This window comes from Lissotriton vulgaris, chromosome 2_1, assembly GCF_964263255.1.
Source record: "Lissotriton vulgaris chromosome 2_1, aLisVul1.2, whole genome shotgun sequence".
Taxonomy (NCBI): domain Eukaryota; kingdom Metazoa; phylum Chordata; class Amphibia; order Caudata; family Salamandridae; genus Lissotriton; species Lissotriton vulgaris.
The window spans coordinates 538458734-538474755 of NC_141687.1; the positions used below are offsets into that span (position 1 = coordinate 538458734).

At 47.6% G+C, this 16022-nt stretch overlaps 1 protein-coding gene across 1 annotated transcript in view; it reads right to left on the bottom strand.

Moving 5' to 3' along the window:
- Positions 1 to 1604: 1604 nt before the first annotated feature.
- Positions 1605 to 16022, bottom strand: part of LOC147730710 (voltage-gated delayed rectifier potassium channel KCNH8-like) — a 1657143-nt gene continuing 1642725 nt past the window's right edge. Inside the window, exon 15 of the mRNA XM_086955502.1 lies at positions 1605 to 3753. Coding sequence (XP_086811628.1) covers positions 2971 to 3753 — 783 coding nt within the window. The 3' untranslated portion in view covers positions 1605 to 2970. The remainder of the gene's footprint in view (positions 3754 to 16022) is intronic.

Here is a 16022-nt window from a genome sequence, read left to right on the forward strand (position 1 = left end):
ATTCAGAGTGCAGATTCAGAGTGCAGAGTGCAGATTCAGAGTGCAGATTCAGAGTGCAGAGTGCAGATTCAGAGTGCAGATTCAGAGTGCAGATTCAGAGTGCAGATTCAGAGTGCAGAGTGCAGATTCAGAGTGCAGAGTGCAGATTCGGAGTGCAGATTCAAGATTCAGAGTGCAGATTCAAGAGTGCAGAGTGCAGATTCAGAGTGCAGAGTGCAGATTCAGAGTGCAGAGTGCAGATTCAGAGTGCAGATTCAGAGTGCAGATTCAGAGTGCAGATTCAGAGTGCAGATTCATAGTGCAGATTCAGCCCTGTGTGTGGTGAGGAGGGCCCCTCAGCGTTTCACATGCTTTTACAGAGGTTTAGGGACTTTGTTGCTTCACTGCTGATTGGGCTCTGAGAAGACCATCCTGCCTAGTTGCCTGTTGTGAATGGGTATAAACAATAAACGTCCGATTATGGTGCCGGTTGGACCTATCCCCCCCTCAAGAACACAAAGAACCTACTCACATTTTCTACCTGAAATAGACCATCTAATTTGGAAAGACCACCCTGTGTCCTTCCTGATTTTATTTTCACCCAGTCACTAATCTCAAACTTATACTCCTTTCTCTCCATGCTCACATTTGTCCCCTTGCCTCCTACACCATTTCAACCTTTCAGCCATGCAGGGACCAATTTAGTACCAGGTAAGCATCACACATCTATTGAAATGGGCGTCGCAGTGTGTAGGGCTTACAGTGTGTGTGTGGGGGGGGGATCGCAGTGTATGGGGGGCTCTGTGTGGGTGTGTGTGGAGGGCTCTGTGTGGGTGTGTGTGGGGGGGGCTTTGTGTGGCTGTCTGTGTGGGGGGCTCTGTGTGGGTGTGTGTGTGTGGGGGCTTTGTGTGGGTGTGTGTGGGGGGGGGCTCTGTGTGGGTGTGTGTGTGGGGGGCTCTGTGTGGGTGTGTGTGTGGGGGGCTCTGTGTGTGTGGGGGGGCTCTGTGTGTGTGTGGGGGGGCTCTGTGTGGGTGTTTGTGTGTGTCATTTGCGAGAGATAAAGCTAGTTGCATTGTAAATGACAATGCCATTTATTTATGTTTTAAAAAAACACATACATAAAAATAATGTCAAGAGCAATGCCAATAGCTCTAACTTTAACAAAGGCAAAACCATTGCATTGTAAATGCTTGTTATGATCAGGTGTGCAGACAGCAGGCACTGCAGTTCTGTGGCCTGGTGTCCAGATAGGAGTCTTGCAGCTGTACGTTCATTGGGCATACAGTGTATTGTGTGTCTAGGTCTGCACGTCGGGCTCGTGTGATCTGTGTGGCGTTTAGTTTTGGGGTTGATCGTTGGAAGTGTACGGAGAAGGGAAGGCAGAAGGTGCTGTGGATGTCTAGCCGGGTGTGCAGAGTTGGTTGTAGCGTTGTATCTTTTTTGATCTGGCGTGTGAGGCCGGTAGTAGAATGCATATTTGGTGTCAGGTGTGCAGGGGGCGGCGCCACCACAGTTTTCCCACCAGGTATGTATACAATACAGTGTTTTTTTCTTTGACAGTTTCAGAGGACAGTGTAGTTGGAGTTATGCAGCTGGGCACACGGAGACTTTTCTATTTTCAAATGCATTATCTTTATTAAAGCTGGTTTATTAAATGACAAAGCCGGATGAACCCCAGCTAAACACCCCAACCCCCTAAAAGTATCATGCGTTTTTTGACATGCTTTGAACATATCGCTTGTATTTCCCCCTATCTTCAGTAAACATAATGAGTGTCGTATTGCAAACCAAAAAAAGGAGAAAACGATGAATTATTATAAAGCCTTTGTTTTCTTTTCAAGTAACAAATGTAGAAAAATAATGTCCTTTTAATCTCAAAAATTGTTTCCCCAACCAGCTGTGGTTTTTTTTAAAGCAGAAGACAAACTCTCGTTCATTCTCTTTCTCACGCTTTCGCCTGAACATTTTCGTGGATATTTTTGGCTCATTTATTAATTTATTTCTAATAAAATAAAGATCATGCTGAGAAAAATATCTATAAGTGCGTTCCATGCTTCGAGGAGCTCGTCCAACTGCAGATAAAAACCATCCCTCCTTTGTTCCGTTCATCTCGTTCGCCAAAATAATTTATAAAATAATAAAATAACTTCCTCCTCTTAGCAGACCCTTGGCTGGAAACCTAAAACGCAATAATGGATATAAATAATAAATAAAAATAGACTACAAGTCATATTTGCTACACATTCTTTCGTCAGCATAGATTTCTTTGCACGCCCCTCTCCTTGTGCTCGGTGCATGTGGACGCGTCCAGCCATCCTCGTGAAAGAAAACCCATAGTCACCATTATCCTCTTCAAAGGAGGTCACTGTTCCTTGAAGTGTGCGGGCGAGGGCTGTGCAGTAGGACATTAGGCTTGAAATAAGGGGTTTCTAGGTGGTGCAACTTCCATACCTACAACACTTAAGGGCCGGAGAGTGATACCTCAGACTACATCCCGGGTGGGGTTCGTTGGCCCCTCTCCTGCACCCCGTTCCTATAGGGAACAAGGAGCACCCATATATATCTTTGGTGTTTTCCATAAACACTCGGCCAGCATATTATTAAATAGGGTATTGGCACCAACCCTAAAGTCAAGTCCCCCACTGCAAATATGAAAATGAAACCCTATTTCAAGAGGGTTCAAGGACCTGTGCTCAAGGAAGGCACCTCACGGATCCCAGGGAACAGGTTGGTGCCGCTTGCATGCGCGGGGCAGTCAGACTGGATCCATGTTATTTTGCGTGTAACGGATGCCTTGTGGTACCCAATGTGCTAGGCTTGTGCTCTTTGAGGAGCAGTGCATGAAATCTGTTTGCCTGGTGCAAAGCATGACCACAGATTAGCGCCTTAGGTGGCTTCGGTCTCCTGATTCCTTGGCTCTCCTTAGATCTCGGTTTGACTGATAGGCCATAACCCTGCCACAGTGATAGCTTCCATGCTCACGGTCTCTCTTCAAACATTGGTGCCCTCATCGTCAATGAAGCGGATTATATCGCCCTGTGAGTCCCCGGAGGAGCTCCGGACCAGTTCCAAAGACGTATAGGATGAGGAGGAGCATTCCTTGAAGTCTCTTGCCCCTGTCCCTGTGCCCAGGAGGTCTGCCACCTTCTCCTGCAAAGAGTCTGATGAGTCTGAGGTGTGGCAGAATGGTCGCACCAGGGAAGGGTTGGCATTGCCTTGCTTGGCCTCAGGCTGTTGGCATAGTTGTAGGTGTTGTGCCATCACAGGTGAGGAGGGACTTTGTGGTGCCACGCTCAGGTGGGTGATCGGTGTCTGTGGCAAGTACGTGTGGTATGAGGACTGGGATTGGGTCATGTTGGGTGAGCCACAACCTCTGTTCCCCACAGGATGCTGGCACTGATGTCTCAGGAAGGAGTCCAGCGACAGTGTTGAGTGTACATCTTTCCTCGGTGTGTGAGTAGGAGGCTCGGTCATGACCGTCTGTGGCAAGAGGGTGAGCGAGTACCCATCAGACCAGGTGGTTGGTTGCAAGCACTCGACCTGTGTCTGGCCAGCGGATGTGTGCTCGGTGATGCTGGTGGCCGGTGTTTGGAACTGCAAGCCGCTGCTGAAGCCGCTACTGTTGCTGTAGGTGTTGTTGAGACTTGGGCCAATGAAGCTGGTGGCAGGAGAAGGGATGCTGTACCCCTGGGTCATCAGCACCGGCCGCATCAGCTGCAGCATCTCATTCAGGTCCTTGCTGAGTTGAGTCACTTGCTGGGAGAGGCTGGACATCTGCAAAGACAGAGGATACTGTTAATGTATGACAAACATCTGATAATACTGATAGTAGACACTCACAACGACTTCCCTCAGATCACATCTTTGGAAGCTGTAAAACCCTGCCTTTAGGCTTCAATACAATTTCATTGTCATTTACAGTTTCCATTTGAAAACAGATATGTCCCTTAACTTGTCCAATTCCACGTCCCATCCCTACTCCCCCGCATGTGTGTAGCGAGGCTTCTTTTTTGTCCCTTTACATACAATCCAGACCTGGTTGTATGTTGACATAGTCACTGTATGTGCTTTCGAAGTGCCAGAGGGTGTGGTGCAAGGGCAGAACTCAGCAAGCAGGCTAGCGTATGTGAATAATGCACCTACTGTGTGCTTCGTGGCCGGGCTTTTCTTAAACTCACACAAACAAGACAGAGAAGGAACATGTCCATCCTCTGCTGCAGGCACTGGCCAAGTGCCCGAGAGTTGGAAAATGGCTACAAGGTGACAGGACATTGGATGTTTCTTGTTGCAGGAAGATGAAAGAAAAGTAGCTATAAGCTTCCTTGTATAACTATATATTTTGAACAAAAAGCAATGTTCAATATCATGTGCAAGATGCCGAGCATCAGCAGCTAAACAAAACACCATGCAGAAGAAAAGAGAAGCATCTAAGATACTGCTGTAGAGACCAGAGTTAGAAGCACGGATTGATTGGGAAAGCGAATGTTGAAATGTAGGCTCATGACTCCAGGCCGAATGGCAGTGGCGCGTGGGGAGGCTTTTGCTTATTTTCATAAGTTACCACAACTGTGCTGTAGGACATCTGGTTATATTTTAGGTAAGGCTAGACCAATAGGATACGGATGTGTGATGAAATATGGTTGGGGCATAACTAACCTTTGTCTAGTGTATATAATAATTGCTGAGCTATTTATAAGATTGAGCACATTGAGAACTGCCAAATTGGTGCCATGCTGCTGTCATAATCGAAATAATAGAAGGTGGTTGAGTTGCTTTACACTCCATTGTCTTTTCTTGTACACTGAACTTTCATTCAATACTTTTAATAGTGAAAGTTGAAGTTGTTCTGGGAGGAAATTCTAGAATATCAGAAGAATGCCTCCTTTTGTAAAACAGAAAGAACAAGGGTCTCTGGAAGCCAGAAAAGAATTGGGCGTCCATGGAGGGGTGAAGACAGCAGGGCAACACAGCAACCAACCAAGTGCTTGTCTCACCCTTGCACCTGCAGGGCGCCCTTCGAGCTGGGGTCTGAGATATGTGCTGACTATGCTCGTCTAAATGCTTCTGCTCTGTGAGAGTCTGAAACAGCCTGAGAGGGGCTTGGGGCCTCAACACCTGCTTAGACTTTGGCTTCCTTAGGCCTAGCAGGAATATGTGGAAACCATCCCTTTGAAATGTTGTGTAGTTTCTGCTCAGGTTGCCTGCCTTGGTTGCTCTTCCACATCCTTCCTGCTTCATGGGGTGCATTTCTTCAGCAGAAGACCATATAAAATAAAGAAATAAAATACAATGGTGCGTGCCTACTGTTTTTGCCACCAATTCCCATTCTTGCCCTTTTAGTATCCTTTTCCTCATTCGCAACATATCTGCCTGGCGCATGCCTCTGTCTGGATTACTGAGCCGTCTCAGATTACCACGTTTTGGTGTTCTATTCGGGCATCAGAATCCCATTGCCCCTGTGGTTAAGATGGCTAGTCCTCGGTAGCTTGTTTCCGGTCCAGGGAAGGCATGGCTTGGCAGGGCGGGCTGGACTGTTCCCATGAGGCACAGGGTCAGACTCATTTGCATATGGCCATGTCTGAACTGGGGTGGCAGAGTGGGCTAAAGAACGGTGATGGATTAAACCCAGATCAGTTGACTGGGGGTGAGGGATTGTATTGTCAAAGCTCCGTCCATCATTTCCTTTGGTTTTTCTTAGTCCTTATTATAATTAAAAGTTGTGCATCTATCTCTTACATACCTCACCCATCACCCCACCAGATGCTGCAACCAATAGCAAGGATAACCACACCTCGGCAGTCTTCATGCAAAACCGTACAACACTTCCCTATATATGATCAATACAAAAACAACATCCTCCCAGCCACACACTCTAGACGGTGTAGCTTGCTCTCCATGTGTATAAGAGCTACAGCACTACATATAGAGGTAGTAAGTGTCATACAAATGATACACTACAAAGAATATTCCACATCATTCTAACACACGCCATTTGTAGATGAATAGTGTATAATAAATAATCATGTGGTGTAAAATAATGTGTGAGCACTGATCTTGGATTGCAGGACGGCTCTGTCTCTGTGTACTCCACCTGCATAGATCATGAGAGAGTCTCTGACAGGCTTGCCTGACTCTAAACACTCACATGAACTCAAGCCTAACTCCTAAGGAGGGGCATATAAGACACCTGGCAGTCTACCCTTTCTCTGAAATAGTGATAGTTTCCTTTTGGGACATATGGAATCTAACAGGCGTGATCCCAATAATCTGGGGTACTACAACACCCCATAGCAGTCCCCTCGTGTGGGTCCTGTTACATTCCCACATCTACTGCTATCCCTGTCTACAGACGTATGTAGATCTCTCTCTCTTGCTCTTCCCTAGAATGAGTTCGCTTCTCCTTTCATGGCATAATAGAGGGACGTTAGAACTGTGAAGAATTTGCAAGATGTGTGGCCTCATAGGGCTCTGCAGATCTTTATATTCTTTACCCAGACACTCTAGCAGGAGGATTCAGGGGCAGATTTACAATAAGTGACACATCCCTGCATATCAGCAGGGATGCGCCACTTATGGTGCGCCATGCCTCCGCCACCATTGATGCGCCGCATTTACAATGGGTCGCACCATGGGGAAAAAAAGCACAGATGCGTGACGCATCTGTGCCGTAAAGGCGGCTAATTGCTGGAGTTGAGTTGCAAGCGCGATGCAGTTCCAGCAATGCTCTGGGGGCCCTATCTTATTAATGCTGCGTCAATCCTTACACCTGCTTCAAGCAGGCACATGGTTTTGACGCACTATGGGCCCCAAAGTGACTGAACACCTCCTTCTGGCGCAGGGCTTTACAACGTGACGCATCTCCCAGATGCGACACGTTGTTAATACCCCGCACCATGGCGCATCTTTTGCGCCGCCGCTGCGTCACAAAAGTGACGCAACGGCGGCATAAAAGAGGCGCAAGGGGCCTGTAAATCTGCCCCTCTGTGTTTACTTTTTTCCCCTTCCTTGTGATGTTTTGACCATCTTTTCTTTGATCAAAGTCCACCACAATTTCTGAGGCTACATCTCATAAACACAGGGGCGGCTCTTCCGTTACAGCGGAGGAGCGTCGCCCCCCCTGCTGAAAGCCAGCAGGGACAAATGAAAAAAATAAACCTATAATAGAAAATTTTTATTCACATTTTATTTTTCGTCCCGCTGGCTGTGACTTCTGCCGAGGGAGGGGCGTGACCACCCACACTGTGCTGTAGCACTAGGGAGGAATGGTGGGCACTGCCATGCCTTTTCCCACCTATCTGTGTTGTACAGCTGAGTGGAGAAATCTACCCAGGCTTTAAGTCTAGGTCTGAGCGCAGAACCGAGGCAAGCGCTGCTCACATGCGCAGTCTGCAGCACTTCCCGCAGTACGCGAGGATCAGGAGCAAGGAGGCGGCTGTCGGAGCAAGGTGAGTGCAATTTTCTTTATTTACTATTGTTTTTTTGGTTTACGTTCCCCCTCGCACCGACTTCACAGTATGAGTGGCCGCTACTGCATAAACATGTAACTGTGGGAGCCCCACTGAGTGAGTATTAATTATTTTGCTGCTGGTAGCGCGTGTGAGATAATTTCCCCTCTTTTGAGTTTAGAGGATAAACCGTCTCCCAGGGGTTACCCAACAGTACAGCTATGGACTGAGCTTTTAAACTCATAGACAAACACTATGGGGCAGATTTACAAGCCCCTTGCGCCTCTTTTATGCCGCTGTTGCGTCACTTTTGTGATGCAGCGGCGGCACAAAAGATGCGCCATGGTGCGGGTTATTTACAACGTGACGCATCTGGGAGATGTGTCACGTTGTAAAGCCCTGCGCCATAAGGAGGCGTTCCGGTGCAGGAGGGGCGTTCCTGCGCAGGAACGCTTCCTAAAAGTGGCTGAGTGAAATCTACAAGATTTCACTCAGTAACTTTTAGGCCAATGCTGCGTCAAAACCCTGCGCCTGCTTGAAGCAGGCGTAAGGCTTGATGCAGCATTGGACAGATTGGGCCCCACAAGCCTTGCTGGAGCTGCGTCGCGCTTGCGACGCAACTCCAGCAATGCGCCGCCTTTACGGCACAGATGCATGAGGCATCTGTGCCGTTTTTGCCCCATGGTGCGCCGCATTTACAATGCGGCGCACCATGGGTGACGAAGCTGCGGCGCACAATAACTGGCGCATCCCTGGGGATGCGCCAGTTATTGTAAACCTGCCCCAAAGGGTTTTAAAAGGCCATCTTATCTCAGGTCAGTCAGGACACTGACTTCAAGTTGGAACTGAGGGAAAGGCAAGCTATGGCATGGACATGAACACAGCTAAACACAAGGCTGCTAGAGAACAAAAGCTCGCACAAATAGCTACATCTCAGAAATGCTAATCTCGAAGTTGGAAATAATGGCAAATTGAAAATATTTAACGTGCAGTGTTCATGCTATAAAGATAGGCACACAATTGTTAATTAAAGCATCTTTTCATTGATTTTTTTCTTGAAGTTGTTCACATACATGTACTTAATTTGCGCTAGGTTATTGAACTATGACGTAATTTCAGAACACTTTCGCAAAGCTTTATTAAATAACTTGTGGGAAAAAGAAAACTGCAAAGCAAAAGTGTTTCAAGAACACAGGACTAAAAGCAAATCCTAGCCTTCCCCTACCAGGTTCATGGGTGTGTGCTATAATCCTGCCTTATTATTGTTCATGAGATAGGAATTCATGCGAACGCCTGAGAGTGCAGAGGTGGAAGCCATCTCTGGATTTTCTATTCTAATGAAAAAAAAAATAGCACATCACACGAGGGACACTGGGAAGCATACAGTGATCCACTGTTTGTACACTCCTTTCTGCCGATTCCTGTAGCCACCACCTGTACAGCGAAATCTGTTCTTAAGGGACACAGAAACATAAAAGGTGCTCGGGTACTTATGCATTCAGGGATAATAGGGCCTTACTGCTCTCAGTTTGGTTTTAAAGGACAAGTTACTTACCTTCGGTAACGCCTTATCTGGTAGAGACATAGGGGCATATTTACAAGCCCCTTATGCCATCGAAGCGTCACTTTTTTTGACGCTTCGGAGCCGTTGCACCATTCACCATATTTACAAGATGATGCTAAGCCACTTAACGTGGTTTAACGCTGTTGGACAGGCCACACGAAGGGCCGCTCTCCCCCGGCTCAACCCGGCCCGAGCCCGGTCACGCAAGTACCACACACCCCCATTGCACGTCCTCCGTCCCCTCAGGGACCCCTGCCCCCGAGCACGTTAACCTCGTGGATCCGATCCACTGCCGGCCCACGCGCCCAGCCCGGGCCGCCATCTTGGACACTTCACCACGAGGCCGCCTGGCCCCCGATCGACCTCAACCCGGGGCCTAGCCCGGCCTCAGACATTCCGGCACCACCCTCCACCCAGGAGGTGAGCGGGCTACTTGGCAAGTCAATGGGAGAAAGAGGTGCCGATGGCTCTCCCCCGCCAAGTGCCGCTCGCCCATCGCCTCCCCAGGCGCTGGCTCCACCCCCCTGCTGGGTGTCTGGACTCCCTCATCCCGGACCTCCCGACCTCCAAGTGCGAGGGTCCGGACATCAAAGCACACCAGCCCTATAACTGGGGCAGCTCCAGAGCAGGAAGGCAGTTGTATCTTGGAGTCGAGAGACGTAAAGAGGAACTCATCCTGGACGGACTACTGGCGCTGCCATAGCTCTGTCCTGTGCACCATCGTCCTGCCTGTTGGCGCTGCCACAGCCGTCGTAACCTTCATCCTTCATCGTCGTCGGGATCTGCTGGCGTGGCCGCGGACCGTTGTAACCGTCATCTTTCACCGGGACCTGCAGGCTCCGCCGCGGACCGTCGTCCTTCCTTCATCCAACTCGGGACCTGCTTGGCTCCTCCACGGCCCGATCATCTAGAACGCCGAGCTCGAGGATTGAGAGCTATTTTGTACTCATTGGTAACTAAGACTGTCCCGCTACCCCTTTCCTCAACCAAAGACTAGAATCGAGGGGACCCCTGAGTCCAGACCTCCTTGTATCATACCAACGTAACCTAAGAATTGCATATAAAGTCTCGTTAACCTTCAATCTTGTGTGGTGTCCGTCTGTGGGGGGGAAGTTACTTGTCTGTACAGTCGTTGGAGACGGCTCTCCCTGGAGACCCCTCCCCGTAATCTCGGCCGACCCTCCCGGTCCGTCTAACAAACGCCACCTTGTAAATATGCCCCTTTCCACCACAGTCCGCTGTGGCACAGAGGTGTGCAATGGGTGTTGCTGTGCGTTTTTCACCACAACACCCATTGCGTTTTGATGCTACGCCAGATTTACAAGGCTGGGGATGTGCCAAAAACGAAGGTCTGGTAAATACTTGGTCTTAGAATGGCGATACGAGAAGAAATTATTGAATTCAACTCGTTTTTTGCTCTTTCTATGCGTGCTGCAGAGCGCAAATCACCATCACTGATTGTTTAAATGCAGGAAGGCGTCCCTTCCTGCACATAAACATATTTGCAAGAAGGTGTCCGTCCCTTCCTAACCATAAACAATCGCCCCTGCAGCGCAGGCGCCCTTACTGCATGGCGGCAGGGTGCCTGCGCTGGTGCTAGGCAGCCTTTTTGCGCAAGTGCTCGGGGAAACACAGGGGTGTGCTGTATTTTTGTAAATACATGGCATCCCTGCAGTTAGAAAATGATGGAGTGCGGTGCTGTCAAATCTGGCATAGCACCATGTTCTGGCATTTTCTTGTACATTGTCTACCTGCAGATGCCTTACCTTAGAATTCTCTCCAGGCCCCAAACTGGATCTGGAAACTTTTTCCAGCAGAACCTCTGCGCTTCGGTTGAGGGCGTCAAGGGACTCCGTAGCAACGTCGTCTTCCGAACGCGACGTCAACGGAGTCCATATAAGCCATTCCCCGACACTCTGATGTCAGTTTCTTCTGAGAATAATTTCCACGCCAAAACGCAGAGCAACCATAGAAACTGGCTATGGAAACCGTGTGCCAGAAAAATAGATACATCTTTAAATTAACCACTACAAGTGGTAACATACCATATAATAAATCAACCCCCACATGTGGTAATTTACTATAAAATAAATTCAAGAGACAGATGTTGGTAAGAAGAAAACAGTTTGCAGAACGGGGAAGATAGGTGGGTAGTAAGGAATCTACGGCTAGACTATGTCTCTACCAGATAAGGTGTTACTGAAGGTAAGTACATTGTCCATCTAATAGAGACATCTAACCGCAGATTCCTTACCTTAGAATTAGATACCATAGCAAAACCACTCCTTGAGGTGAGTCTGTGAACAGACCTTAACAAAAAAGCTGCACGCAAAACCAACCGGTCTACTGAAAGACAGAAAAGACCAGTGGAGTGAGAAAATCAGATAGGAAGGACAATACACCTCCCCATAAGCAACGTGGAAATAAGAGAGATGTGGAAGCATAGGTAAATGACACCCATAGCAATGGAAAAACAATGTGTCAAATGACACTAATCAATATGATTCAACATATTTCCTAGACCCAAGGTGTCAATTGGAGTCATGAATAGCAGAAGCCAGGAAGACCAGGGCCACAGGAACCTTAACAGACCAAAGCTCTGCGTACCAACAGCAATTGAGACTATCTGGGTTGAAAACACAGAGAAGAAATCACGAACACATGTACAATAGAGGAAGCATGAGGCTTGCTTCCCCTACAAATGCATGAGGAGAAAACAAAAACCAAGTCTTCTCCTGGGAGAACTCCAGACAGAGGAACGCCGCTGGAAACACCCAACAGGGAGAACCACAGAGGGGTGGAGAAACAAGGGAAATGCATACAAAACTTTTTCGAAAACTATCTCAAACAGCTGGCATGGACACTGTGTTATGAAAAGACGTATAGATATATAAACAGAGAGATACAGACATATATATAAGACAAACTCATGTCCAGAGAGCATTGCCATACCAATAGTAGATAATACAGTGATACATAAAAATATCTCCATGAAAGAACAAATGCAGCATCACGCTGACGTTCATGATCATAAGAAGTATGGGACTGCGCAACATAGTACCAAAAAATAGAAGGAAAGAGAGAGAGGGGATCACACCCCTTAACAAAAGAAAAACCTGCAAAGTATTAAGAAATGATGCTAGCTGATTAGAAACCTGAAAAAGGCTGGTAAGTCATACCTTGAAAGAAAACAACAGGAACAAAAAACTTGTGATAAAGAATACAAGTGTGAACTGGCCTAAAATTGGCCAAAGTAAAGAACAACTATTGGAAGGCCGAGACTATTGGAACAGTGAAGGCTATCTGACAAAGTAGAAGCCAATGAAAAGTAACAAAAGACATTCCCATAGGGAAAAGCTGCATAATACACAAGGTTCAACATTTTGAAGCAACAATAAAAAAGCCAATCGAAAGGAGAGGCAAGTGAAATAAAAACAGTATATATTCATTAGAGGAACAAAAGTTCCACAAAAAGCAGGAATCATCAAAATTGAATGAAAGAGAAGGGCAAAGACTTGTAAGCCCTAAATAAAAGGAAAAGCAAGTGCTAGGACCGAGTCCTGTGCATAATATGACAAACGCAGTGTATCCAAAGAATTGACACAACAGCAGAAAAAAGAAGCGAAAATCACCACAAAGGTGGAAAAAAAATTACCTAATGAAGAAAGGAACTCCAAAAGTGACACTGATGGCAATAACAAAGTCCTGAAGACAAGGCTATACAACATCGTATAGCACAACCAAACAGAACCGTCTGTGAAAGAACAACCAACCTTACAGGAAAGGAAGCCTAAAGAGGGAACCAGTGGTTAGCAACCAGTAGTAAACAAGAACAGAAGTGAAATAATAACATCTTTTTGTGACATTTGTAATAAAGCTTGAAACATTGAGAGAACCTATTTGAACCAGTGATGCTGTGGTGATGCTGTGGTTCCACTGAGTGATGCTGTGGTTACGCTGAGTGGTTGTGCTGAGTGATGCTGTGGTGGCGCTGAAAGATGCATTCTTGGCCCTTAGTGATGATGTGGTGTTGCTGAGTGATACTGTGGTGGTGCTAAGTGATACTGTGGTGGTGCTGAGTGATGCTGTGGTGACGCTGAGTGATGCTGTGGTGGCGCTGAGTGATGCTGTGGTGGCGCTGAGTGATGCTGTGGTGGCGCTGAGTGGTGCTGTGGTGGTGCTGAGTGATGCTGTGGTGGTGCTGAGTGATGCTGTGGTGGTGCTGAGTGATGCTGTGGTGGTGCTGAGTGTTGCTGTGGTGGTGATGAGTGATCCTGTGGTGGTGCTGAGTTATCCTGTGGTGGTGTTGAGTGATGCATTCTTGGCCCTAAGTGATGAAGTGGTGTTGCTGAATGATACTGTGGTGGTGCTGAGTGATGCTGTGGTGGTGCTGAGTGATGCTGTTGTGGTGCTGAGTGAAGCTGTAGTGTTGCTGAGTGGTGCTGTGGTGTTGCTGAGTGATGCTGTGGTGTTGCTGAGTGAAGATGTGGTGTTGCTGAGTGATGCTGAGGTGGTGCTGAGTGATGCTGTGGTGGTGCTGAGTGATGCTGTGGTGGTGCTGTGGTGGTGCTGAGTGATCCTGAGTGATCCTGTGGTGGTGCTGAGTGATGCATTCATGGCCCTGAGTGATGATGTGTTGTTGCTGAGTTATCCTGTGATGGTGCTGAGTGATGCGGTGGTGTAACTGAGTGTTGCTGAGAGACGCTGTGGTGTTGCTGAGTGATGCTGTGGTGGCCCTCCTGAGCGATATTGTTGTGTGCTGAGTAATGCTGTGGCGGTGTTGAGTGATGCTGTGGTGGTGCTGTTTGGGCGTAGATATTGCCCAACCCCTCGTTGTTTAAGAAATATTCTGAGGTCAGACTGAATTTGTGGTAAGGGGCATATCTCATAAACTGTGTGGACAGAGTGCGAAATCAGTATAATGTAATATATATAGAGGTACTGAGGTCAGAGATAGAGAATGAAACAGCAAGGTAAAAGTGTCTGTGTAGGGGCAAATAAATAAATGTGCGACAAAGACAGAGCTAGTTAGTATTTGAGGAGAGCAATGGAATAGAAAGATACCCTGAAGGAGGAGAAATGTTGACAGAGAAAAGAGAAGAGAGAACGAGTGCTTGTACAGTGGTAGTACAGCACAAGGGTAGATTTCATGTACCAGGGCTTCCAGTTGTATTTTGCTGTGATGGAGTAAGGTTACCATGCAGATAAATAATAAATGTATCTTCCCGTGCGCTCAACAACCATTCAAGATAAATTACTGGTAGATTTCGACAGAGGAACCCAGACTCTCAGAAACATAGGCTGGGGAGGAATAGCTGATGGTAGACGCAGGTCTGCTGATGCTGCATGGAGCGCAGCCAGATGGAGGAGGACGGGCACACAACTGATAAGTTATGGGGCTTTATTTTATGTTCAGAAATGTATAACATAACACGTTTACCTCCCCCGTTTTTTTTTTAAATAGAGTAACCATGATTAAAGTTTTGCTTTAAAATTAACATTGTTTGTAAAAATTGCATCCAATGAAGGCTGGAGAAGAAGCAATACAAACAAAAGCACGTCATTTAAAGCACCATGTGCAAAGTATGCCCCAGGCGGAAACAAACAAAACACTGCACTTTAACTCACACATTCCTGAAAACATTGAAGAACGGAAAGTATACATGCGTGGGGGGAGCGAAGGGAAGTAAACAGAAAATAAATTTAAATCTGCAGCGGTAGTTCACGCTGCTGATCTGCTGCTGTAGGGGAGGAGGGAAAGGGGGCAAGTTGGAGGCTGGCACAGCTGTAGCTGTTAGAGGCGCATCAAATGGGCAAGCTGTTTGCCGTGAAAGTGAAAAAAATGCGGGCCGTGAAAGTCTGATGCGTGCAACAAATGGTAGTCTGGTGCGAGGCGTGGGCGGTGGGGGAGGGGGAGCAGGGGAGCAAGCGGGAGTGGGAGGGAATGAGCAGGCCAGGCGCGCGCCTGGTGAAGCTTCACGCTTCAGTAGACAACATGCTTTGGGAGGAACGGAGAGTTTGTTTCAACTCCATTACTCTCCTCTATTTATCCCTGTGGGATAGAATAGTCGAGACCTAAAAATAGTAAAAATCCATATGCAGATGGATGAAGTCATTAACCTACATAAGGAACATGGCGAGAGAAGAGAAAACACCTTGATGCCATGAAAAATAGAGACTTTGCAAAAACAACAGGTGATGGACCGAATGAGGATCAATGTCACACATTCAACCCAGTCAAAAGATCTGGGTCCTAATCCATCGTTTTTTTGCACTCCACACCACCCTGGGTTAGACAATGGCGATATGCAAATCAGCTCTGACCCTGTGCCCCATGGGAACAGTCCAGTCCGAACTACAAAAGCCATGTCCTTCCCAGAACGGAATCAAGCATCCGAGGACCGGACCGGTTTCGAGGTAACACCTCTCATCAGCCCGGCTAGCTTGACTCCAGTGGTGTGGAGTGCCTGGGACCCACGTCTGGGCATCCCCAGTACACTTATAGCGAGTTTGCAAAAACAACAGGTGATGGACCGAATGAGGATCAATGTCACACATTCAACCCAGTCAAAAGATCTGGGTCCTAATCCATCGTTTTTTTGCACTCCACACCACCCTGGGTTAGACAATGGCGATATGCAAATCAGCTCTGACCCTGTGCCCCATGGGAACAGTCCAGTCCGAACTACAAAAGCCATGTCCTTCCCAGAACGGAATCAAGCATCCGAGGACTGGACCGGTTTCGAGGTAACACCTCTCATCAGCCCGGCTAGCTTGACTCCAGTGGTGTGGAGTGCCTGGGACCCACGTCTGGGCATCCCCAGTACACTTATAGCGAGTTTGCAAAAACAACAGGTGATGGACCGAATGAGGATCAATGTCACACATTCAACCCAGTCAAAAGATCTGGGTCAAAATCCATCGTTTTTTTGCACTCCACACCACCCTGGGTTAGACAATGGCGATATGCAAATCAGCTCTGACCCTGTGCCCCATGGGAACAGTCCAGTCCGAACTACAAAAGCCATGTCCTT